Source organism: Mycteria americana, chromosome 1 (assembly GCF_035582795.1).
Source record: "Mycteria americana isolate JAX WOST 10 ecotype Jacksonville Zoo and Gardens chromosome 1, USCA_MyAme_1.0, whole genome shotgun sequence".
Lineage (NCBI taxonomy): Eukaryota > Metazoa > Chordata > Aves > Ciconiiformes > Ciconiidae > Mycteria > Mycteria americana.
Window position 1 is genome coordinate 41,167,273 of NC_134365.1, and position 26,998 is coordinate 41,194,270.

Sequence of the window (26,998 nt, forward strand, 5' to 3'; positions counted from 1 at the left end):
AAGACCAGGCCTTAAGTACCACAGACATTTTTTCAATTTTTACTAAAAGAAGTTTTCCTGAAAATTGCAGTATCAAATCTGGGTATTTTCTCCCCTACAGATGAGCGTGACTTTGAAGATTTTTTTCTTGACTTTGAAGAAGATTTGAAAGCTCATCATTCAGTGCAATGCTCACCTTCTCCAGGTATGAAACTGCCAGACAGGTAGGAATCCAAGCACAGTATTACCAGATATTCTAGATGCAGAACAAACTCTGAATCTGATACTAGGACAGTAACATGATGTTTTTCAATAATTTGATGAAATTAATACAAATACATTGTACAATAATATAAAATTTTGCATTGAAGTCCAAAAAACTATTCAGCTACTAAATTCAGCTATGAGTGTAACAAAAGTTTTACCTAGTCCTCAAGCAGATCCTCACTCCGGGCCCCTTTTCACAGGAATTGATCCCCTTATCAAGGGAATGAGAGGGCAAAGACTCTGTTCTACCAAGACACACATGATAAAGGGGAGCAGAATCTTTGCTTGCTCAGTCTTTTGCAAAGCTAAAGTAATTCTTCTGAACTTCACTGAGTTATTCTACACTTGAGCTTCTTGAACAACATACAGTTTAGTTCTATGTCTAGGAAATACCAAACACCACTGTATTGATGTACACAGTCCATCACAAAGGACCCCCAGCACTGTCCTTTTCTTTATAGAATAGTGCATCCCTGGCTTCGCAGTGTGGCAGAAAGGAAAAAGAAATACATTGATTGAATTGCAAAGCTGCTGAACTGCAAAGCTACAGGCCACCAATTCCACTGAAAGTTTCCTTTAAGGCAGGGAAAGAAACATGTCTTTGGAAGGTCGCTTCTAGCTTTAACAGCTGTGGTCATAAGTTTTGCTTGCTTGATTCAGCAAACACTTTCTCCAGCCATTCTTTCATTGTGAAACATGAACAAAAAAGCCCAACTGACAACTAGTACTTCAGCATTCATTCCAAGCCAAGATTCTTGTTTGTAACAGCAAATAATAATAAATTTTTAAAAGTTATGTAAAGGGGAATAGAAAAAGCAGGAAGAAGCCAAAGAATTTAGAACCATTTGACCATCACATATTCTCCTATGGCCTAAATACAACTACTGAGTTCACAAAAACGTCGCTGTCTTCAAGGTAAGTTATCACCAGACCCCAGAGAAAATTTAGCTTCCATGCTGATCTTTCAAATGGTACCTTAGAAAAACTTGCAAACTGATACAATAAATGCTTATGCCTACTTGATGGCAACAGCTGTAGCCCTATGAAGCACATCTCAGCTGTGAGGTTTGTGTCTTCATGGAGAAGCACAGAGCACTGTGAAGGACTTGCTTTGAGAGAGCATATGTGGCTCATACCAAGATAAATAATGTTTCTCAGACTGCAGAGCATTCAGCTTCAACCGCACAGCATATGCACCTCAGTTCTGTGAGAATACACAGCAGGCTTCAATCATAATGACCTGACTTCAGCCACAGGTCATCAGAAGCCCCTCCAAAAAGGCAGCGCTTCCAAATGCAAAGACAGCCTCAATTTTCTTGGACTGTGTAATGACATGCTATAAGGTAGCCGAAGTTTATCTGTCCATATCCATTACATCCCACTTCACGAGGACTCATTAGCAACCTGTCCTAGTTTAGTGAGAGGTATCTTTTTCAGCTTTTTTCACACACTGACAAACATCACAGCATTTCTTGAAACTACAGACTGGACATTCACGTTGCACTTGTACTGTTAGGCACAAAAAGAAACCCATAGACTATTCAGGTTGAGAGGCAAAGACTCATACGCACCAGTAATGCAACATGCAACATGTGTTTAGCAGCATGTTATCAAGGTCTCAGATTACTCCAAAGGAAGAGCAAATTTCCAGCTCCCCTTTTGGACTGAAATTCATTGCTTGGCTGTGCTAAGAACATGCAAGAAGCATGAAATTTAATGTCTTAGAAAGCGCAAAATTATTTTTTAGTTTACATGGGTTTCCCTTGCCCTTTTTATTTTGTCATTTCAGGTCCCTTCAAACCATGTGACCATCTGTTTGGTAGCTGGCTGATCAGAATTGGAGTGTGGACCATAGTGGGTTTGACCTTTATTTGCAATGCACTGGTGTCTGCTACAGTTTTCAGATCTCCATTGTATATGTCCTCCATAAAACTTCTGATCGGTTTAATAGCTATTGTAAATGCCTTGATGGGTCTGGCCAGCGGAGTACTGGCTAGCGTGGATGCATCAACTTTTGGTAGCTTTGCTCAGTATGGAGCACAGTGGGAAAGTGGAATCGGTTGCCAAATAACTGGCCTTCTCTCCATTTTTGCTTCAGAGGCTTCCATTTTCCTCCTTACCCTAGCTGCACTTGAACGTGCATTCTCTGTAAAGCAGGCTACGAAGTTTGAAACAAAATCCTCCATTGCTAGTGTAAAAATTGCCATTTTCTTTTGCTTTATATTGGCACTAATCATTGCAGTGATACCACTCCTCACTGGGAGTGAGTATGGGGTTTCTCCGCTTTGTTTACCACTACCATTTGGAGAACCCACTGCTATGGGCTATACGGTAGCACTGGTATTGCTGAACTCCCTTTGTTTTCTGGTAATGACTATTGCTTATACAAAGCTGTATTGTAGTTTAGAAAAGGGAGAACTAGACAACATTTGGGATTGCTCTATGGTCAAACATATAGCCTTGCTACTTTTTACTAATTGCATTCTTTATTGCCCTGTGGCCTTCTTATCTTTTTCTTCCTTACTAAACCTCACTTTTATCAGCCCAGAAGTGATTAAATCAATACTGCTAGTGATTGTCCCACTGCCTGCATGTCTAAACCCACTCCTTTATATACTTTTCAATCCACACTTTAAGGAGGACTTGGGAAGTCTGCGAAAACAAACTTTGTTATGGAGGAGATCAAAACATGCTAGTCTGATCTCTGTGAATTCAGAAGACATAGAAAAACAATCTTGTGACTCAACACAAGCATTGGTAACCTTCACAAGTGCCAGCATATCATATGATATGCCTATCAGCAATTCACTAATGCCATCGTCTTATCAAATGACAGAAAGCTGCAATCTTTCATCAGTTGCATTTGTTCCATGTCGCTAGTTTCAGTGGCAGTACAGAAAATATCTATGTTTACAAAACTTTTAATCCCGAAAGTAAGTATGGATGTGTGCATACAAGCTAGAGAGTGCCTCTGAATTATTGTTACACACATCAGAAAACAGACAATGACAAAACTTGCAGCAGGCTGAAAATCCAGGACTTGAGCCTTCTCAGCCTGCTTCTGAAATGCTGGGATGAAGAGAGAAACTGAAAGCTGCTGCAGTTTGTGCAGCTGTATCAGCTGCTCTCTTAAAGTAGTACTACTCAGAAAGGGCATCAGTCGGTCAAGAGCAAAAATAGCATGTTAAATTAGTAAGCTTTTTTTCAAAGCATCACCTGATACAGTTGGTTTTCAAGGGTTGGGAGTTTTTTTCCTGTTTATTGTAATTTGGTTTTAATAATAGTTTTTCAGTGCCATAATTGTTTTTATAAGCGTCTGTGTATGGCCCTCATTCAGCAAGGTATCTAAATGGAAAAGTAGTCCTGTTCAAGTCCTAAAGGTTGCTGCAGAATAGACTTTGATGAAGTTCCATGTTTGATAAAGCCATGTTCCATTTGATAAAGCTGATTTAATAGTTTAACTGGCATTGAGTTTGGTTTTTAGCAGTCATCTGACTTGACAAAGCATTTTAAATTGTCAGCTAAACCTACAAAATTAACATGGTGTGAAAGAAGTTAATCGAGATCCTGTTAAGCACTTAAAATGTCATTGTAAATGGCAAGCCATTGTCACATGGATATTTTTCTGGTGAGGTTCTGCACAGTTTGGTCCTGAATTGCTAGCATGCTAGTAGAATTACTCCCAGAATTACTGCTGATAAAATTGGCAGATGACTCACAGAATCTGAGGGTGGAAAACACTACCTAGAAAGTCATCAATACAAAAAGACTGGCATGCTGAGGGCAATTAAAGGACACCAAAGGCACTCACACAGAAACATTCATTTAAGGGAATTTGTCTAGGAACAAAAACTCTACTTCTGCTCATGGCATGATCTCTGTCCTGTGAAACAGTGATTCTGGAAAGCTTCTAGTTCATGGTCCCTAGTCAGTTGAAGATTTAGAGGCCACTGTGTCCTTTTGGCTAAGGATAGGTAGGAACAGGAGTCACTTCACTGAAGTAGGAGTGAAGAGGTTGTATGATGTGTGTTCTTAGCGCTGATGCAAGCACTACTGGGATATTTCAAACGGTTCTTGCATTCACATGCTGTAAAGAACATTGTGAAATGGAAAAGGATATGAATATCATAAATTTAAAGCATCTTAAGAAAGAAGTGATTTGATCACAGTTTATAAGTAGCTACTTCTGGGAAACAGAAGTTTGAGAGCAGAGGACTACTCATTCAAGAGGAGAAGAATCTGGTAAGTGACTGGAAGTTGACATTAGGGATATGCAGCATAGAAATAAAGGTGCAGATTGTTGACAGTGATGGTCATTACCTAGTGGAACTATCTGTCACCAAAAATCTCTAAATTCAAATTGGATATATTGCCAAAAAAGGTATTGGAGCAGCTATTGGAATTCAGGGACTTCTGATGGCTTTTGTTTAGGAAAAGGTTAGATTAGATTAACACAGAGTTAGTCTCTGGTTTTAAATCTGTTAATACCTTGCTGAATCAAGGCATGTATGTTTACACATCAGAAGCATCCCAATTAGAAAAGAGACTTCAGGTCTTTGCCAAGTCTACTGTCAAAATATCTCAGACAACAGAGCCACCTTTACTTCCCTAGTATATCAGTCTTTGACCTTGGCCAAGCCATCAGGGGAGATTCCAGTATTCCTTTCTCAGAGCTGGCACCTTTTGCTCGAGTGAGCTGATCATTTAAGACACGAAAATGCACAAATTTACTTTTTTTTGTTGTTAAAAGTAGCTCCCTGAGGAGTAACATTTAATAGCCCAGTACTCACTGCTCAGTTAATGGCCACTCGACCTCCAGGTGAATTTTTTAACATTACCAAGGTTAGGCTAGCCCAGTAATTAAGGTAATCAGTTACAGATGATCTTTGTTGTTCATCTGTTACTGCATATAAAACTTCCTGGGACTCAAAGGACGGATTTTCACAATTAAGAATTTGTTGCCAACAATGGATATGCCTTGATTTTCTTGTCCATTCACACTGGCATATTTTTAGTTTTGCAGTTACAGATGGCATCAGTTGACTTTGGCTGACATGTTCATCCTTCAGGAAAAAAAATGAACCCATGCCGAAATTATGTATGATAAAGTCAGCTGAGTACTTATCTTAATCCTTTATCTCTTGTGGCTTTTGAAGCAGTGCAGCATACAGCTGGAGAACGATGCCTGAAACTGCTTTGGATTAAACAGAGGATCAGTCAACCATTGCACAATACCTATTACCATGTTTACTTAGCTTTAATTTAACTGGGGTCCATCTGTGCTGCACTGCTTAATGTCAGTGAAATTCCTTTCAGCTCGCTATATTTAAGAAGTTTGTAAAGTGATTTGAGAAGCAAAGTAATGTTATAATTCTAAAGACTAGTTAAAGAAAGCTTCTTTTATCAGAACTTTTTTAGCTTGCAGAAAGTCCTAAAGGCTTTGTGTCTTATTTTTATAAGCATGTTTGAAATATTTTGATCAGATATTTTAAACTTGAAATTGTTAAAATTCATTTAATAGATTTTTAAAGTAAAATGTGTAAATATAGAACTGTATTTATTATTACAGTGAAATGCAACCACAGTAAAGGACATGAGATTAAGCCCTGTACAGTTTCATATTGATATTTGCTATATTTTCTGCTCATATATATTACTAAATTCATTATCTGTAAATAATATAATGTAAATGTGTAGTGATTGTAAATAGTTGACATGCTTTCTTTTTCTATCAGTGTTCCAAACATATGTAAGTTGTAATAAAATGTGACTACACAGTAAAGAGCATTTAATCAGGACCTAACACCTCACAAAATGGCGTCCATCCTCAATTAATCCTTCCCAAGTTATTGTAATACTTACACTAACCTCCCTAGATGTCTGAAATGCTTGGCAAAGTATAAATTACAGGTTGCGTGCTCTCATTAGGTGCCCAAGGAGAAAAAAAAAAAAAAGAATAGAGTTTCATTTCAACACAGACTAAGTCTTTTACCAAAACTTCACTCACAGACCCTTATGAACAGATCCTGCTCCTTGTGCACGCTATTCATATCACAGTGACGACCGCTCACAATTGCCACGTGTGAGACTGGCACCTCCGACCGTGTGACAAGGACATGCATCAGGTCAGGCGATGAACGTGCATGAGTTACCAGCAGGCTTCAGACCATATAGGACCACATGAGAGGTGAGGTTTTGCTGCACTAGGCTTCTTCTTCTGGTGAGACAGCAAATTCTCTCACATGCTTCCTTATTTCCTCTCCAATCCCTTATGTAGCAGATGAAGCAGGTCAGGGGATTACCAAACACTGGCAAAGTTCATCTGATACACGGCAGAGAGGCAGTAGCACCATCGTGTATGAAATGCACAGGATGCAGATGCTAAGGGCAAATGAAAGGTGGGGCCTCAAACATGGGACTTGGCAAGCGTCAGGTTGCTCGGGCTGCACTAGAAGTTACAGCTCAGTTGAATTAAAGACAGGCAGCAGCTAAGCAGTCATGTCATCATCTAGGCATCAAGGAAAGGCAAGACAGCGGATACATTCCTGTTAGGAGGGACTGCAGCACAGGACAGTTACATGTGCTTGGTTTTTCAGAGTGTGATTGTAGGTCATTTCTGTGGGGTACCTGAAAGAAAGAGGTAAAATACCAATGAAGTAAAAACTCTGAGAAAGCAATTGTTTAGTCAGGAATTCACTCCATGTCGTAAGTAACAAATCACAAAGATTAAAAAAAAAGAAAGTAAAATGATGGTACATGCAAGTTGATTTTAGCAGGGAGTGTGCAGGTTCTCAGCATAGATAAGGACGCTAGAATGGATGGGGTCATTTCAGCCAGAAGGGCCAGTGGAGAAGAAGTAATTTTGGTGGGTGAGTTTCAGAATAGTCTTACTGAGGTGGGACAGAACCAGCAGTGAATGGGGATGAGAAAGGCATTAATTATCTTTAGGAGGAAAAAAACAGAAGCATGACAAAGATAGCATAGGAGAGTGCATAAGCCAGGGAGGAGAGAGGGCTTCAAGAGACAGGATGCAAACAGGAACAGTTTTATGGGCTATTAAGAAGGGTGGTGGAGTTTTGTGAAGGATGAAGAGGTCAGAGTGGATACAAAAGGATGGAAGCAGTGTGATGGCTGAGGAGATTGAAATGGGAAGAAAACTGGCAGTGAAGATGCTTTCACATGCGCTTATTTGCACCAGACAGCGTAAGCAATATTAGACCTGGGGGCCATAAGGGAGAAGAATGAAATTGTATTATTTGAGGAGGGAAATACTGCAGCTTGAACATAGAAGGGAAAGAGAATAACTACAAAGGAAGAAGGAGCTGGTTAGTGAAAGCCTCAGTACAGAAGGGAAAAAGAGGCATCAAGATTATACAACTTGGTATGTGGAAGAAAGATTTTTAATTTATGTACCAAATAGTGAGTGGTAGTGCCTGTGGTCACAACTTCGGTGTTCTGGGCAATGTACTATCACACATAAGTATAGGTGACTTCTCCTTTAAAGCACTCATGCCACAGAGGTGTAGTGTTACCTGCAATAACAACTGAAAGAGAGTTTACTGCACGCTCATGCGATGGTTATTTAGAGCAGACAGAGCATGCCACCTGCTCACTACTCTGGCACGCTAGATACGTTACTGAGTTTTATCTGGGAACTCGGTCCTCAGGGAAGTTGCAGATACATGAATGGCCAAGGAAAAAGAGCTAGTTGGAGATACAAGTGAAAGCTATAAAGAAGATGGGATCACCTGTAAGAAAAATGGATGGGGATAAAGGCCAAGCCTTAGCAGACGCTAGCAGAGAAGCACGGAGAATGACGCTGCAGGAGAAATGCTGCATCAGCTGGGTATGCAGCTTCAGACCTCGTTCCCAAAACCGGGGAGAACATCCCTGGGTAATCTGGTGGTCATACTTGATCTCGAATTGAGACCAACCACTTGCACAGTCCTTGCTGTTGCTGCTGCTCCATGTTTGCTTTCTGCCTTAGTGGCCTACATATACTAGACAGCAAGAAAGCTGCTGCCGCACCAAGTATCAAACTATCTCCTCTCTATATCGTCTGTAATAGCAATTTCAGCTTAACAGTATTGGGCACCACTTATTTCCTCTGACTGTTGTATGAAACACTGGAACAACAACCTTATAAACAGACATTTCTCTGTCATCAGTTTAGGTTGCTGTATGAAAGTTAAGGTCTTGCTGAAAACCTCATTACTTAACCACTTCAGAAAGGCTCAAATAATTAAAGATGTTTGTAGTAAAATTAATGTTCTTCCTTCGGGAAAGCACTGGAAGACAAGGAAGTGGAGATGGAAGAGTAAGAACATGAATATGGGAAAGCTAACAATAAAGGACCAGAACTAGGATCACAGTAGCAACAACAACAGTGTTAGAGAATCCTTTCCAGAACCATGAGGCACAGTAATTGTGCAGATGCTCAGGTGCTGCAGGAGAACATAGCTCTCAAACTCTGGCAGAGCTGCACTGCTTCCACCACCAAAGGATGGACCAGCATCTCCACCAACCACAATAAGCACCTCATGTTCTCTTTCAGTAACATGTGCCAACCAAGGGTCAAACCTGTCATTCTGCAACAATGTTATTGTAAAAAATAATGCGGGTATTATTGTATATTATCTAAACTAAGCCTAGGAAATTGATTCAACTCTATATGTCTTTGCTTGAACAGAGTACCAGCTACATGAGGTTAGAAATTTTAAAGAAAAATGCAAATTTACCCGTGCTAATAAATAAAGTAGAAGGAATTCCATGTGTTATACCTAATACTTGCAAGCATACTGGAAAGAAAAGGCAGCATCACCATTAAGAACATCTTGTTCACATAATGAGAATCACAGACTTGTGCTCCAGTGACTCTGGAGACATAGGAAATATGAGTATGTTCCCTCCATAAAACAATTTGTTGTGGCATTGTCAAAATTATCTAAGGATCCGATCTCAGTCATAGGAAAAAACAAACATTAAGAATATTCCTCTTGAGAGCTGGCCCACAGCCAGGATTTCTAAAAAACTCAGTCACAGACAAAGAGTCCACTCAAAATCCCTATTTAATCTTTTCACAGGTGGCAACATTTTCCACTTGTCAAGCAAAAAATATGCTTCATTAACAAGGGAAAAAACTGTCCGTCTGTGAATCTAAAGACTTCCACTAAGTATTATGCAACTATTATGTACCAAGAGTCTTCTCCAACTGGCCTTGAAAGTCTCAGGACTCCAAAACTAACACCTGAAGGAAGTTTCAAACATCTCCTTTTTTGTCTGGTGTCATTCTTGATATGTAATCACTGTTTTGACAGGTGTCTGCAGTTATTAATTTGGTTCCATGCATAACAACAGCTTCTCAGGACTATCTATAGCCGTCACTGCAGTTAGTATCAGCATTTCCAGTTTATGAACTGACCTTTTCCTGGAGGAAGGAGCTCTCCTGGCCTTCTAAGAAAAAAGTAATTGCGGAGATTGTTCTACTAAAAACAGAGGTTTCATCTCCTGTAGGAACTACCACAGCCTTCTGTGGAATCCTCCTAGGCCTCTTTTCTGGTTAACTATGAAAATGAACTCCAGAAAGTTTTGTGTGGCCAGGGAATGAATTCTAGGAGATTAAATCAGTCTTAAGTCTCCAACGTTAACAAATGCCTCAGCACATCTCTCACATCCACAGGCGGCTGTGGACAATTTCTCTACTCAGCCACGGATTCACCCAAATGCTCTGCCACCTTCCTGTTCGTACAAAGTCTGCTACTCTGGGTGACGCTGCTTCTCTACCTGCTTCTCTGTCCCATTCCTCTCATGCTCCTGGCTAAGTAATACCCAAGATGTGCCTCTGGCACATTGGTTTAGATTCCAGAAGGCTTTGCAGTTTTGGGGACATGCGCTCTTGCTTGCATTTATCCCAGTGAAGGGGACTCTATATCCCCTCCTCGTTTCAAGTAACTTTCTTCCCAAACTACAGAATAATGATATGAATTACTAGAGGTGTTGATGGTGTAGCCTATAAGTCTTGGTGTCCTGCACACATGGAAACAGTACCGTCATCAAGTCAGAATAGGCTGATGCAGAGGCAGTGACGGGAATTACCCAATCATACATTGCACTAACATACAACTGCAGTCACCGGCCAGTCAATTGAAATGTTTTCACCTGCTTTTGTGGGCAAGTTTGCATTGCTACCTGCAAAGCCAGTCTAAAACCATTTCAGGGAGCCGTGTACTCTGAGGAGATGAAGACCTTTTTCATTCTATATTCATTTTAAGAATTTTAATTTTGTCTATGCACAGCTTTACAACTATTTAACTACGTCTCTCTGCCACCCTGTTTTTGAAGAATAAGATATAAAGAAGATAAGTCATAACAACTTAAATTTTCTCACTCTTCTAGCAAAGACCATTACAGTTGAGAAAATCATCTTAATAGGAAAATGAAGTGAGCAAGTAGGGATCCGCATGGATGCACAGCACAGGGTCAAAGCTTGCAGAAACATGGAGTCCCCTGCATGGGTTAAAATCCTGAAAAAATCTGCAAACTGTGTGACTAGAGAAAGCAAAGAATCAATCTACAGGGAGGGTTGTGGAGCACAATGGTGGTAAACTGATCCTAACTGGCTGGATAAAAGTGTTATTTGGGAAATAACCCCAGTATGCAAAACTGATTACTTTGAAAGGGAGATAGGTTATCAGGACCAGGGGCTAAGTCACATAATAGGGTAACTGCAACTAATACATCACGTCTACCCTTTGTGAGGATTATTCCTCTCTTATTGGAGGAGTACACTAGGAGAGAGAGCCATCCAATGCCTATGTTGTGAAACCAAGCACTTCAAAAGCAGAGGGAGTCAGATGACTCCGTTCTCACTGAGCTGATCTGGAAGTAACAGCAGCCTTGAAGACCTTACCAAGGAACAAAAATCTAACACCAAAACTTCCTCAGCCGTGTGCGATGACCAGGCCCTTCTCTTGCTTCCTTTAACCAGAGCATTTTCCAACAAAGACATTGAGGGAACTATAACCATCGGGCTGTGCCGATGTGGTATGAGGGGAATATCTGGAGGAAACCTCAGCAGTGATGCCTATACCAAAAAAGCAATGGTGCTTCCTATTGAGGAGGAAAGCAAAGAGGTCTGCATCAAATTGATCCTACTCCCGAAAGGGCCATGTGTGAATATGGGAGCAGATCTCAGGTATGATCCAGAAGTACGTGGTTTATCCATCTGAAAATTGGTAGACTTGAGTGATGTAATACACGGCCTTATTCTCTAGGCATCTGTCCTCCATAACTACCATCTCCCAAAAGAAAAGAGCAGGCCTCCTAGCCTGCCATTTTTTGATGTAGTGCATGGTAATTGAGCTGCTTGTCCTTACCTGGACATGTAAGTGTTCACTGTGAGATTTGTCAGCCTTATATTTTGAACAGCCTGAAAGTCCAACATGGACACAAAGCTTCTGCTCCCCTGGACACCCAAGTGGGCTTCTCCATCCAGAGGGATGTATCCTCTTCTGGAGGATGTGAGGAGCTAAAGGCACCAAGTCCTGAGACATGGGGAAAGAGTATATATCTAAGTATATATATCTAAAATATATATCTAAGTATATCTAAGAAAATATATATCTAAGAAAATATATATCTAAGTATATATATCTAAGACAATGACATTCTTGCTGAGCTGAAATAAGGCAATAAAGCACCCAGGATGGAAGCATAGCTAGGAACACCTACAGCAGAGTTTGGCACGTGTTCACTATCACGAAGACAAAGAGTCCATATGCTCTGTGAGAGAAAAATAGCATTTCACTGTAGCAATTGGCAGGGAGGTGAAGTCAGGACAGGCTGGAAACTCTGTAAGATCACCATGGGCCAGAAAGGTTGTGCAGTTATCTTAGCAAAATGGAGACTACAGGTCAGAGAAATATGCTTTTGGAGTAGACGTCTTCAGAGAACATGCCCCAGCTCTCCAGCCCGAGCCCTCGTATTGGAGGCTTTTGTCTGCGCACTGAGTGGTGCCAAAGCATCTGCCCCAGGAGATGCCACCTCTGGAACTGGATTCAGCCTCCGTGGCTTCCTGAACAAGCAGCTTTGCAAATGAAAGCCCTGAGCCCTCCTTGCTCTAGGCTTAAAAGTACTGCAAGCGGAACACTTGACAGAAATTTGCCCATCTCTAAGACAGCAAACACAGAGAAGTTGTATAGAGGTTGAGAGGTGGAATTTGGAAGAAAAACAAGAAAATATAACCTTTGAAGAAGCTGGAGCAAAAGCATTTAAAAAGTCTCATAGTCACCAAGTGCCTCGTTCCAAAAAGCAGCGAAGAGAAACTGAAATGGCAGTGGGCAAACTGCGTATGCACCCATGTGCTGGGCACAGGGGAGGACTGTACAGTACCCTTTATTGGAATTGCAGAAGGGGGAAGAAAGATCTCCAGTCTTAAATAAAGACATGTATGTGCATGCACAGTATGAGGCTATTTGTGGAGCATCAGTCAAAGAAAGAAGATAAAGATACTCATGCAGAAACAAAGCATTTCCATGAAAAAAATCATTTAAAAAAACATCTTTATACAAGGGTCAGTAGAAAACAAACAAAACAACAAATCATTGTGTTTTATTGGGTTCATCAAGTGTTAAGTTTGGTGAACTGACAAGCTATTGAAAATTCAAATACTTTTTTTCTTCTATTCACTCCACTTAAATAGGAACCGGTGATACTAGCTTGTACAGAACTGAAATACAAGTCAAAGTAAATTACCGGTATTAATTATTTAGTTATATCCCTGAATACTGCTTTTCTACCTACAAGAATTGACAGGCTTTCCCTTGAAAAACATTCTCTCTCATTTTCCCATACTCTTGACACTATTCTTTACACAACACTGCTGGTGTACGTAGGCCTTTCCAAGTCTTTAGGCACTTTTTCCCTCCTCGGAGGGTTTTACAGCAGTAAGAAATCCATTTTGTGAGCCATAGGTGAACTGTTCTCAGTATCGATCTCTCTCTACTTTTATTATTATCTGTGTTAGGAGAGCACTTTGGAGCTTTGGTCATGGACCAGCATTCCACTGCTCTAAGCGCTGCATAAATACAAAAGGAAAAAGGCTGCTTGGAAGCTCTCGGAGCTCAACTCTGAATGCAAGTAAGCATAAAGAGAAAGGGAAAAAATGGGTAAGAAAGCCCACAGGCCTTTCCAGTGTGGAATTCAGAGGCTTTGCAAGGACCTTGTGCACTTCAGTGGATTTCAGCAAGTTTTTATTGCCATACCAAATATTCCTTTTTGCACAGTGGAACTTCTCGCGTTTGTAGGCAGTGAACTACAGCACAGTCCTAAAAACTGTTGCTTTATGGCAGAGTGAAGCATTTCTCATCAAATCTGGGACCTCATAAATGATACACTAGGTCTGATATTATTTTTTTTTTAGAAGGTAAATAAGTGACAAACAATAGAGCCATTGTCCACTAAGTACCATTCTTACACCAAGAGCCTTTCATAATGACAGCAGCATGATAAAAGTGCTTTGATCTACGAAGGATCAAATATCTTTGTTTCCTATTAACATAACTTTCTTTCCCAATGGAGTACAGAGCATTTCTGATAATGGCACTCTATTAGGATAATTAGAAAAAGATTGTTCAGCTCTGTTTCCCCCTTAGAGCTCCCTGGCAAATTTCTCCTTTCGTGTCATTCAGATTTTCTACCCCAAATACCTCTGTCATAAGGAAAAAATTTAAAAGTTTCACATTTTATGGCTCAGCAGTTTAGGCTGCCAATGTGATATTAACCAGCCATTAAAAGATTCTGAAGAAGGGCCCAAACTGAAAATTAAGCCATCACCTTTTAAAAAAAATATATATTTTTTTTTTATGTGAGCAAGACTTTAGATAACTATGTCATAGATCTTGTAATAAGGTAGCAGGAATGTGCCTTGGGTTTATTTGCAAGGGAGGCATGAGAAAGCATTACAGGAAAAGCTTACCCCATGGGATTTGAGGGTGTAATATGACCAGAAGCAGAATTCATGCGACAGATGACAGACAGAGGAAGACACTTGTTAAGAGAGTGTTCCCAGACATCCTATTGGAAAGCTAGATTTCTTACTTCGTCTTGCCGTGCGATACTCAGGCTTTTGCCTCTTCCATCAGAGATGTAGATCAGAGGTCGCCGGCAGTTAGGGCCAGCAGGAGAAAGTCGGTGGTGTTTCGCCAGGCACCTGGTGCCACCATGTGCCCAAGCGTGCCTCACTGCCGTTGTGAAACACTTATTTCCATTTTCAGTTTCTGGTTCAGTGAGCCATCCCTCTTCCGGAAGGTTCAGAAGGACAATTTGAGGAAGCTCCCTGTGCAGATTTTGGGAATTCTGGCGGAAAGGACGCTCCCAGGCTCTCCCATGTTGGTGGTGGTGGAGGTGGGCACAAGGCTGGCAATGGGAGCCCTTAGGCGTCAACGGTTTTCCATCCAAAACACAGCGTCCTTGATCAGCAAGATGGTTGCCAGTCATGGCAAAACACTTTTAACTGCAGAAAGGAAATAATCAATGAAGAGATCAACTGATAAAACTGATCAAAGGGCTCCAGCGTTATAAGCGAAAAGGATCTCATCAGCCACGCTGGGGAAAGTTATGGCAGGAAAGCCAAAGGCACAGAAAACAGGCCCCGGCCAAGCAGCTCTGGGAAAACGGGGACTAGGAAATCACATCCAGAGGACTTTCATGTCCGTACAGAAGAATGGTCAGGAAATCAAGGAAATTAAGTGTATTGGGACTTACTTTTGTTCATATTTATGCATTTATTATTCTATGAAAAGCACACGTTCCTGTTTGCTTCAACTGTCTAAAAAGGTAAGCTTTAAACCCAGAGTAACTGGAAGGCTGGAGATGGGACAGGATGTCCTGAACCTGTTGAAGTGTTACAGTTCCCGATTCCAAAGTCTTAAGGCAGGTGAGACATTAGAAAGTGTGCTGGAGAAGCCAAGAAAACAGTCAGTGCTGCAGCCCACCTTGACAACCCACGTGCACAACCTAAATACTGCATCCCAGCAAGTGTACAAGTGGGCAAATTACGGCAGGGATGTACGACAAGAGACTTAACACTCCTCAAAAGCGAAAATGTCCTAGAATGTTCCACAATCTGCACATATTTGACTGCCCAGTCAGATTGGGATCTTCATTGCCATCACCGCCACAGTTTCTATAAGCCATATGGAAAAATAATCACTTTATTAGGAAAGCATCCCCTCTTTCACCCAGCATAACTGTTTATATACTTGTTCTTTAATCACTACAGTCCTGAGAAGGTTGACATTTCATGCTAGCTCAGGGGACCTGAAGGAAAAGAGACGTGAGCAGCACTGGAGGGCTTCAGCTGGAAGAGCACTCGGGCAGTGCCAGCTGCCCAGCTGCTGCCTCTTGCTGCCTGCAGGAAAAAGCGTCAGGATCCCAGCTTTGGCAGTTTGGGCACTCAGGACTTCCAGGATCCCAGCTCCATCCAGCAAAAAGCCAGGAGGCTCTGGTTGGTGTGCTTGGGTCTATGAGCTCCTCTGGCTCTAGAGTACCAGCACACAACCCGACTCGTGCCTCTAGACACAGTGGCTACGTCTGTACTGTGAATTAAACAATCTGGGGATATTCTCTGCCCTCAAAGAATAATCCAGGTCTACATGCTTACACTCCCTCCAATCCCTCTTTCCCTCAAAATAGAGTGGTCTTGTCCATAAAACATATTGGGAACAGTGTCTGGTCTACATTAATTCACCAAACAATACCTGGGACACATGCTGTCTGGGCCAAAACCATGCCAGGGAGCCTGCTAACAGCGTGTTGGAACTGTTAACCTGTGCTTGAGTCCACATCTTGCCCAGTCCCATTAATACAACCGATGTTTCTCAAGTTTCTGGCACAAATCAGATGGTTCAGAGGGATAGAGTCCAGGGTTTAGGCTTAGCATCCTATCAGCGTGTCCAGCAGACCTGGAAGCTCTATGTCCCAGGCAACCAGGTGGATTTCTGACTTTGCTTAGAGACTTTCCAGTCCGCTCCATTGTCCAATTGCCTGCAATCTAGCAAACACAAAAACCAGTTTTGGATAAGGCCCAGTAGCCCATCAGCGGATGCTTTGTGACTGGATCAAGGCTTCTTGACTCCACGTTTCTACGGACGACTCTCTGTGCAGCCATTTGTCCCGGTTATGATTCAGGACTTCCACTACACCAGAAATCAGAGTGTGTAGAATACAGGGAGTGAGCTCAGGCCCCGGCGTTGTACCTCTGTGTTCTCCACCCATCTACATGTTGGGTGAGAGAAGGCCAGGCTGAAACAGTTTTCATTGCTCCATTTCAACAAACGCTTTTCATAACTTAAAGCCTCTGGACTGCTTAGTAGAATTGGACAGAAAAAAAGGCAGAAAGACATGCAAATATAATAATCAAGCCTAACCTTTGATCTAGGTTGATCTGGACTGCTTAGTAGAATTGGAGAGAAAAAAAGGCAGAAAGACATGCAAATATAATAATCAAGCCTAACCTTTGATCTAGGCTGATCTGATAAAGCCCTGGCACAGGGCCTTCAAAAACAACTCAACATAGCACTCTGGAAGGATTATGCTGAACAAGTGATAAAAGCACAGGCTTTGTGTTCACTGGCACTTTACAGACACTGACCCATTCACGTGCTGAGTTCGGACAAAAACATTGACTTTTTGCCTCCCAGATGAATTCCACTGGTCATTCTCCTATCTCCCATCATGCAATTTATAAATCCACTTACATTATTTATAGTGCGATATCTTTCTCTCACCACACTATTCTCCAGACAATCCATCAGATTATACGGGAGCTTTACAACCAGAAAACATGTGGAAGCAGGACTTCCTACTTACCGAGCCAAAACTCCTCCATTCAGAGTTGGTCCACAAGTGCCACATGCGAGTCCGCCTGGACATTGCTCAGCTGGAGCAAACAGACCCACTATAAAAACAAGGAGCAGAAGTTCTTTGCAGTCTAAACAAGATTGTTGCCCGTAGTTCAGTCTTTGGCTTTATCTAAGTCTCCCACATTTGGCTTCTGGCAATTTAGCAGAAAATGTGCCATGGGTTGGTGGCTGAAAAATATTTTAAGGGCAAGAGAGTCCTGCCTCTTTTTTCTGTATCCAGGGGTGGGGGGGAAGAAAGGAAAAAAAAAACAAAAAAAAACCCTAACCCTGTCTCAGAGAGAATTACTGTCACCAAGACATGCTTGCTTTTATGATGTTGTCCAACTTCTGCTTAAAGAAAATACGCATCTACACAATATTCTTCCAGTTAGTGCCTTGTATAGTCAATAATGCTTTTATCATATATTTGTGCTGTAGGGAGCACAGTAACACACCATGAAAACCTTTCGTTTCAGACCAACAGGGAATGAATGCACCACGAAGACCAACAAAATCCTTGGATAGTAAAAAGCACATTATCTTCTGCAAATAGGCTGAGCCCTCGTCGGTGGACAGGGAATGCCGAATGCTGTTGTGAATGACTGTTCCCAGTGTAGCACATGTATCGCACAGCCCTAGTCTCTATACTCCGAAGTCTGTCATAGGCTTCTGAGTCCATACTGGATGCTCCTCCCAAAGACAGCATAGACCGTCCTATTGACTGGTGACACCAAAGGCTAGTTTGAGGCATGGATGCTGACCTCTCCAGGCTCCTTCTGTAGTAACAGAGAGACATAGGCTCCTCTAAAAGAATCATTCCAGTAGGGAGCCTAACTCCGATTCTTTAATGAGTGCCTCAGAGCACCCAGGTACATCAGAGTCCTCTGCCCACTACCTTCCATTGGAGACTTTGGCTTAGGAGGCAAAAAGGTGTCTGTGCTCTCTACACAGTAGTGGAGTATGCATCTGCCACGGAATACGGTCTTGCTACACACCATCTCCTGCATCCATCATCAAACCTTCAGCATACCCTGCACTGGTGTCTTTAGGCATAGCCTCAGCTATCTTAAGACTTTTGTGAATATCATTTTTTAAACCACTGAGTTTGTCCTCTGTGTAGGCAGATTTTTAGTTGATCCTCCCTCAATCACTTTACAGGAACGATGGTATCATACCTGTAATCGCACAGTTCAGAGCCACTGCCCTTTTCAAAGCATGCTTCAGTCTTCTTGGTCTATCTAGGGCCATGTAAGGAATGCACTGCCACTCTTTCCTGCTGTCCCAACAAGAGATTAGACAAAGTTTGGCTCTTCTTGACTGTACAGAGATCTGAACAGTGCAGGTCTTGGTGGTGACCTTCCTATCAAAATCTATCCAACCGCTCCTGGCAGAAAAAGGTGCCTTAACATCTCTTCTAGAAGAGAAAGGAAGTTCACAGAAGGTTTCAGAGGGAGAAGGAAGCCTCAGGAGGGAAAGGTGAAAGCTGATGGGAAAGGCAGATGTGATTACAGGGGGCAGGGGCTGAAAAATATGGGCTATTCCCACATCACATCATCCTAACTAAAACTTCCTCATGCTAGCTTCTAGTAGCATTTCTGCCTTCCTACTCATGCTGTATTAACTCTGGTCAATACAAGAGAAAGCATCATTGCCCTCAAGACCCGTACCTAGAAGCTCCCCAACCACCTTTCCTCAGCCACACAGTTTTCTCAAACTGACCAGAAAAGGGACTGACCTAACTACAAGGGTCACAAATGAGAGCCAGATTGACAGTTGTCACGAAAATAAAAAGCAGATATAGAAATCAATGAGGATTATAACCTCAAAGAGCAGATGTTCCTCACAGATCACCTGTGGCCATCACTTGCTGTGGCAGCAGTGAGAAATTAGTCAAAAATCATTCCTTTTTTCAAAGCTGCAGAGTTGTCCCCAGCTCAGACTCTTTGAAGCAAGTCACGTATATAACAGAATCACTGTATTTTTCTATGCTATTTTCTGCTAGAGCAGGCCCTGCTGTCTGCACTAAAAGGCTTCTTCCCGTTGACTCTTTGTCAACATTCTCCTGAGCCATGATACGGTCCCTTCTGCCAGTACCCCAGGTGCAGCACCGCAACCTTTATGATTGGATTTTATGCTCCCATTAACAGAGAGCAAACAGACACACAGATAATTCATTGCCAACAATTTTACAAGGTTAAGTTTCAGTTACAAGCCATACTCCGCTTTATTATCTGCTACTCAGGCAGGACAACAAGAAATAGTAGTATGCAATAAAGAAGAAAAGTAGCAGTTAACGTCTATATCCTCTTTTAAGCCAAATTTTGATCTTGGCTTCCTTGCAAACATTAAGCCACCTTACAGATAAGGATAAGCTAACACCCCTGCTCTGTTCTTCAGAGCAACAGATAGCCCCTGGCATGAAATACTGACCGACTCTGGAAAACAGACCTTTTCTGTTCTCATCTCCTTCCTGACCGCTCCCTAAAACCAATGGTAGGATGACCCCCAGCCTCAGGTGAAATGGCAGGACGTATAAGGACATCTGCTGGTTTTAGTCTAGATTCCTCAGCTAAGGTACAGCTCCATTTATTTCTATGCACTATAACTACCTCAGTAACCTACTTTGAATTTCGAAAGGATTTGAAAGATGCTGAAAAATTGTGAAGTCAATGCTGCTACATCTTTGTTTGTACTCTATCCAAGCTAGTTAGGAGCCTCGTCACATCTACGATTACACTCCCATTACAGGATAGAGATATAACTAGTATATCTGATATGTTAAAGTAGGTAGAGATAGTCAACTAACAGTCTTTTCGTTGGATACATAACCCACAAATTTATTATCTTGTAACTAAATATTGCCAAGACATAGATGCTTACATTCAACTCACTTAGAAACTATCTTTGAAATCTTTCAAATGCAAAGATGTGACATGGCATCTAGCAAAATAATTCACATTATTTCTTTTTGAGATTCCCAGCACCAAGGAAATAAATTACTTTATGAGCCAGATGCTGAAAGCTAGGTTTTAAGAAACAACTGACAAGGAAACTCCATAAACATAAATGGGCTTGATTACACGCAGTTTGTTAAAAATTCTGTATTCCTAAAACAATGTAAATACCATGCATTCTCCCTATCCCACCACAATCAGTGTCAGTAAAACAGCCTGTGATTTTCTGTGGATACGCAAATGGTGTCCTTCAAACCAAGAGGATGGAGTTCAGTTTGTTCCAGAACAGTTCAGGAAGCTAATGGCTATCAGGGAAAAAAAAAGACAAAACCAAAGCACAGAAAGCGATCTAGCAGAGATGTGACCAGAGTCAGTCAACATAAAACTGCAAAGGGAAATGGGTTTGCAATTTGTTTGACGAGCTGACCATCACTTGGGAACCTTATATTTGAAATCCGAAGCAATATTACTAGTGGGGAGAAACGACATTATTAATCAGATTTTGTTTCCATGTTCATATGGAAGAAGCCTGCTCATAATCCTATAAAGCTGATCAGATGACCGATGCACTCATCCCTCAGCTGAATTGTTCCATGACATAAATTTGGGTGATCAGACTTCTCATTTATTCACATAAACCAGAAACTTTGTTGCCCTGTAATTCTGAATGACATTGCATGGGACACGAATGCTAATTACCTGTGAGGCGGAAGGGGCTCAGTCAGGGTCTGACCAGCTTAAGGAGAGATGCAGGTCCATGAGCGTTCTGGAGCCTCGGGGACACGAACCCATCCCACAGATCTAGTGATGGGCAAGTCAAGAACTAGGTTTTTTATTCTATCAGAAAATTCATTCAAGTCTATCCTATTAAATACTCTACTTGATAAATATAATCTATTTTGATGATTTCCAAAATCTTGAGGTGGTCTTCTTTATGGACCAAAAGAAAAACAAAACCAGGCAATGTCCAAAATCGCTAGAAAAGAGCAGAAGAGTGCCAGACCAAGTGGTTCTCAGGAACACAGAGAAACCAGCTTCTGCAAGGAAGAGATTTTTATTTTGTGATTATTTTCTTCCTTCACTCATGATTTACCTGCTTCCAAGGGGCAGCTTTCTGCGATTGCTCCCTGTTTGTGGTGCATGTTTCCTATCGCTCCTCCTCACTAGAGGCCAGAGTCTCTGATAGTCCTCTCCGAGGGAAGGGCTCCCCCATTTTAATCATCGTATGAGTGAGTGTCTCAGAGGGGAGAATTTCTCCAGAGATTTGCAGCTTCCAGATTTTGAAGAGTACAACCATGACAGCAACTGCAGTGACAATGAAGAGTTTATGTATCTTAAGCCCACATCAGGACCATCAATTGCTTCCTCAAACGTGTTACAAGTGAATTTGCCTTGATCAAGGAAATTTCAACTCATCCGTACATTGCTATCCATACATCGCTAGGATAAATGTGCTCATGATCATTAACTCTGCTGGGATAATTGCACCTCTATAACAGTCATCATGGTTTGCAATTTTAAAACAGTCCAGCTCAAGAGTGCTCCAAGTCTGATCACTTCTGCCTGTCTCAGGAAGGCTTCCTTTGACACTTGCTACATACCTAGAGTTTGGGACAAGGGGGTGAAGGGGGAGTGTTCCATTTGCTACAGTTACTAAGCAAAATATAGATGCGGATATGTTCTTTAAAAAAAATAACATAGGATGCTAGGTCGTTCATCAGTTTTCTCAGATAAATACAGATTATGCTGTCAGGAACAGGTGGCATGGAAATTCCAGCCAATTTTGTCTGGCATGGATAGTCTTTCCAGCAGTAAGGGCTGAAGAATAGGCAAAAGTTTCAGACTATTTTGACATCTACTTACAGAGATTTGGCCATCATAGTTATCAAATGCTAGAGTAAAAGGTTATCATCAACAGATGAAGAACTGGCAGAATGAGGAAGAAATGGCAGCAAGGAAGACCTCTGCTATTTCTCATTGGATTTGTTTCTCACCACGTAGTTGTTATACAGACCCTTAGGACTGGAAAACAATTATTAATCCTTCAAAGGATTTTAATCCCAGGTCCCAGGGGATAATTACAGAGAATCTTGAAGGCTGGGTAAGATTTTTGGTGACATTTATAGTAAAAGCCTGGAGAAAAAAAAGGAGCTAATGCTTCCTGATTAGACAGAAACGCACCCAGTCTTCCATTACCAACACAATCTCAACTTTGGGTGTTGTGGAACTGGTTCCAAGCATCCAGCTGGACATGGTATACATACAGGACAGTACCACAGACCAATGAACGTATAGGGGTTTGAGCTGTATTGTGCTCTTCAGGAAAGCTGGAGGATGTGGAAGTTTTCACTACCCCTTTTCACTTAGCTCCTCTGAAGAGGATGTGAATTTCTAATGTTTGGCAGGATATTGTCACTTTGAAAAGTTAGCTACTCCTTTGAGTAGTAATTAATGAGCACTGAGGGCAGCACCAGCACAGGTGCACAAGGAATATGCCTGAAGGATTTTGGGAGCAAGCCAGTTCTACGCCTGACCCTCACAGATCTGAGGCAGGGTCTCAACCACTTGCCATACAAGATCAACAAGCGTCTTTAGTCTTCTCAATTTAAACCATTAATTTTTTGTTTCTGCCAATCACCCAGACAAAAACTAAAATACATCTTTCATTGAAGGCCATGGTTACCTCCAGAAAGAATTAAGCTGGGCAGGAAGTCTCTATCACGAACTGCAATCCCTGTACCGACTATATAAAACAAAGGGTGTGCAGTGGGAGAACACCTCAATAAAAGCACTAAAGAAACTCTATAAAGTCCATAGCTAGCTCTTCAGCTACTGTATACACAAAGATAAGAAGTATTTACAAACAAAGTTAGTCAAGTGCAAAAGATCACATGCTCACAGCTCCATCTCAGCCCGGGATGGTAGGAAAGAACCTAGATTGCTGGCCTGGCTCCATGCTTTTTGCCCTTGACTAAAGGAGCATGAAGGCAACTAGAGGCCAGGTGCAGCTCATTAGACAAAGGTGGTGAAAGCACACAGATTTAGCGTACACCAGGAACATGACAGAATCACACAATGGTTGATGCTGGAAGGGGCCTCTGGAGGTCATCTGGTCCAACCCCCTGCTCAAGCAGGGCTACCTAGACCCAGTTGCCCAGGACCATCTCCAGATGGCTTTTGAATGTCTTCAAGGATGGAGACTCCAGCACTTCTCTGGCCAACCTGTGCTGGTGCTTGGTCACTTTCACAGTAAAAAAAGTATTTCCTGATATTCAGCCGAAACCTCCTATGTTTCAGTTTGTGCCCATTACTTCTAGTCCTGTCACTGGGCACCACTAAGAAGAGCTTGGCTTCATCCTCTTTACACCCTCCTTTTGTACGCATTGATAACATCTTCCCCCGAGCCTTCTTCAGGCTGAGGAGTCCCAGCTCTCGCAGCCTTTCCTTATATGTGAGGTGCTCCAGTCCCTTAATTATGTTTGTGGCCATTCAGTGGGCTCTCTCCAGTAGCTCCGTACCTCTCTTCTACTGGGGACCCAGGCCTGGACACATCACCCCAGGTGTGGCCTCATCAGTGCTGAGGAGAAGGATCACCTCCCTTGACCTGCTGGCAATGCTCTTCCTAATGGAGTACAGGAGGCTGTTGGCCACCTTTGCCACAGGGGAACATTGTTGGCTCATGTTCAACTTGGTGTCCACCAGGGCCCCCAGGTCCTTCTCTACAAAGCTGCCTTCCAGCCTGTACTGGTGCCTGGGGTTATTTGTCCCCAGGCGCAGGACTTTGCATTTCCCTTTGTTGAACTTCACAAGGTTCCTGTTGGCCCATTTCTCCAGCCTGTCGAGATCTGTCTAGATGGCAGCACGACCCTCTGGCATATCAGTCACTCCTCACAATTTTGTGTGATCAGCAAACGTGCTGTGGGTACACCCTGCCCCATCATCCAGATCGTTAATGAAGATGTTAAACAGGACTGGAGCCAGTATTGACCCCTGGGCTACACCACTTGTGACTGACCTCCAACTAGACTTTGTACCACTGATCACCACCCTCTGGACCCAGCTGTTGAGCCAGTTTTCAGTCTACCTCACTGTCTCCTCATCCAGTCCATACTTCATCAGCTTCTCTATGAGGGTGGCATACCACTTCCCACGACTATTGTCCATGGAAGAACTCTGCGTCTTCCCCCCACATACTCCTGCGAGTCTAGCTTCCTTACAGACACCTCACTTGGTACGAGAGCAACAGCACCACAGTGGCTGTTAAGTGGGTTGTCGGATATGAGAGAAATTGTTTAAGAAATCTTTAATATCAAATACAAGCATCCACTTATGCTTGTAAGTACTGGTCAGGTTCTGATGCACAGCTCTAACACCTCTTGTAGTCTCAATATAAAACAGTACTCCAAAAAATAAAGGTAGCAGGCTATTAACTGTCAGCATGGATGAACAGGAGGAAGCATGTTTTAACTGGGTAAAAAGTCCTGTTCTTTATGTGATTACATTTTTGGCATCTTTGCAGTTTTATATAACCCAACCAGGAAAAACTGTCAATAAATTAATTAGTTAAGCCAAGGGTTTGTTTTCCCTCCCTCCACTCCTCGCTCAAGGCTTGTAATCTGGATAGAAAAGATAAAAAAGCTTGTCCCTGTCTTCACAGTATGTCCTAGAAGCACGAAAAGGTAAGATAAAGGTAAGATAAAGGTAAGATATCTTACCTAGAAGGTAAGATAAAGCAGCTCAGGAATCTACCATCAAAGCACAGAAGGCAAGTCATATGGGAACAGCATTAACTCAGCACTACGAGCAGAAATAAAAACCAACTAGGTAAAATTACAGGACCAACGACTGCAATTCAAAAGCCTGGATGCTGCTGCAAAACAACTTACTAAATACGGAGGCCAACAGGTAGGAGTTAAAGCATCTTACTGACATCTGATGTGGGCTTAAGAACTAGAGCTCATAAGAAAGAAGGAGACTTTTTACCAAGGCCTGTAGTGACAGGACAAGGGGCAATGGTTTTAAACTGAAAGAGGGTAGGTTTAGACTGGACATAAGGAAGAAACTTCTTGTGATGAGGGTGGTGAGACACTGGAACAGGTTGCCCAGAGAAGTTATGGATGCCCCATCGTTGGAAGTGTTCCAGGTCAGGTTGGACAAGGCTTTGAAGAACCTGATCTAGTGAAAGATGCCCCTGCCCACGGGGACATCAGTCTACTCAGCTAACTAGGGATTTGCATCAGATCAGAGCCCATCCCCTGCCTGCACCCACAGATACCAACGTCAAATGTTCAGAGCCGATAAACCCATGGCACAGTTATCCAGAACAACTGTATCCAACACCAGCGTAGCCATCTCTGCACCTCCCAATACTAGCCTAGTGTTTCAGAACAGCACTAATGGTATAAATGTTAGTGACGGAAATCCTGTTTGTTAGTGGGTCTGCTTTCACAGTTGAAGGTTGCTTAGCTTTGAGACACTGATCAGTTGAGACCTTGAAGAAAAATTCCTTCTTTTCTGAATCCCAGAGAAAAGTAAGGGCCCATAAGCAGCCTCACGCTCAGAGCAAACCCATTGAGAGTCATTCAGAGGGACATCAAAAAAGTGAAACAGAAAAGAGATAGGGATAACTCAACATCTGACGATGCTTCGCTCTAAGAAAAACTGAAGAGTAGAATTGAAGCTATGAGGAACCTTAGAATGCGCACGGCTAAAAAAAAGTTGTCATGAATGATGCCTGCAGTTAAGGAGTAGATACTCCCTATATTCTTTACAAGAAGGTAACTCCTAGTGGGATCTTTCTTCCTGTTTTTTCATTTGATTTACTCACTGTTCCCTTTCTCCTTTCCCCTTGCAAAAGTTTAAGAAACTTGCAGATGCATTGGAGAAACAGGTACGTAAAGGGAAACAGACATCACAGGGTTCTGCCTCACAGTCCCAGGCAGTAAGAACAGTTTGAGGCTTTTCTCATTTTTACGCTCTGGATAACAGGAGGCACAAAGGCCCCCAAACACAAGCATCGTGACGAAAGTGAAATTACCATAATTCAATGAAAACAAGTTATTTCTAGAAGCACAGAAAAAACCAGTTTGTAAGTCACAGTGTGAGAACTCTCTTTTATCTCATTTACAGATGGTCGATTAGGCCCCCAGGTAGTGACCTCTAATTGTAAGAACGTAAGAGCAGCAGCTGCCCACCGCCTTCAGGAGAACACCAAGACTTACAGGAGGGAGCAGGGCAGCTGGCAGCAGCTAAAGCTAACAGCGAGCTGGACAGCACATGGAGCTTCTTGCAAGACTACAGTGCCCTTCTGAAGAGCTTCCTAAAGCTCAGCAGCAGAACAAGAAGTGCCCAGCTGACGTCTATAGCATGCCGCTTGCGTACTGTTGAAGTTTGCCTACTGCTCTTGTCTAATTGAAGCAGTCTTTTCCATTTTGTGTCCTCGTGTGCTCAGCTTCTTGTGTACTTGCATTGCATCTCTTTAGTTTGCCAACCTCTTCATACCTCTCTCTTAGAAGGTTCATACCTCTGCTGCTCTTGCGATCAGGTAAATCTGCTCACTCATTCATTTTAGGTAACATTCCTGTGACACTGAAAATTCCTGGATCTTTTTGAAGTTATTATATATAAACAAAAAACACGCACTACAAGTTTTCAAATCTTTCACCTGAAACAGGGCCTGTAGAATATGAAAGGGAATCCACAGCTGCTTTTAAGAGTTGCTAATTCCCAATAAATATTGCTATATAAAATGCAATTAACCAATGGGCCTAGAAGAATGAATAGGCTCATCCTTGAACCCACTGAAAAGAGAAGGTATCATGCAGAAAAATACTACCTTATCCAAAACTTAAAAAAATTATAGGAAAAGACAAGTCTCAGTTATCTCGAAAAAGTTAA

At 42.1% G+C, this 26,998-nt stretch overlaps 1 protein-coding gene and 1 long non-coding RNA gene across 2 annotated transcripts in view; one reads left to right on the forward strand and one right to left on the reverse strand.

The window, feature by feature from the left end:
• Positions 1–5,384, forward strand: part of LGR5 (leucine rich repeat containing G protein-coupled receptor 5) — a 98,750-nt gene extending 93,366 nt beyond the window's left edge. The window contains exons 17-18 of the mRNA XM_075495593.1: positions 101–184; positions 2,036–5,384. Of these exons, the coding sequence (XP_075351708.1) occupies positions 101–184; positions 2,036–3,126 (1,175 nt within the window). The 3' untranslated portion in view covers positions 3,127–5,384. The remainder of the gene's footprint in view (positions 1–100; positions 185–2,035) is intronic.
• Positions 1–17,202, reverse strand: part of LOC142406651 (uncharacterized) — a 59,063-nt gene extending 41,861 nt beyond the window's left edge. Inside the window, exons 1-5 of the long non-coding RNA XR_012774649.1 lie at positions 17,116–17,202; positions 15,332–15,430; positions 14,344–14,758; positions 7,660–7,790; positions 6,254–6,873 (exon numbers count right to left, since the gene is read on the reverse strand). This is a non-coding gene — a long non-coding RNA (uncharacterized LOC142406651). The remainder of the gene's footprint in view (positions 1–6,253; positions 6,874–7,659; positions 7,791–14,343; positions 14,759–15,331; positions 15,431–17,115) is intronic.
• Positions 17,203–26,998: the final 9,796 nt, after the last annotated feature.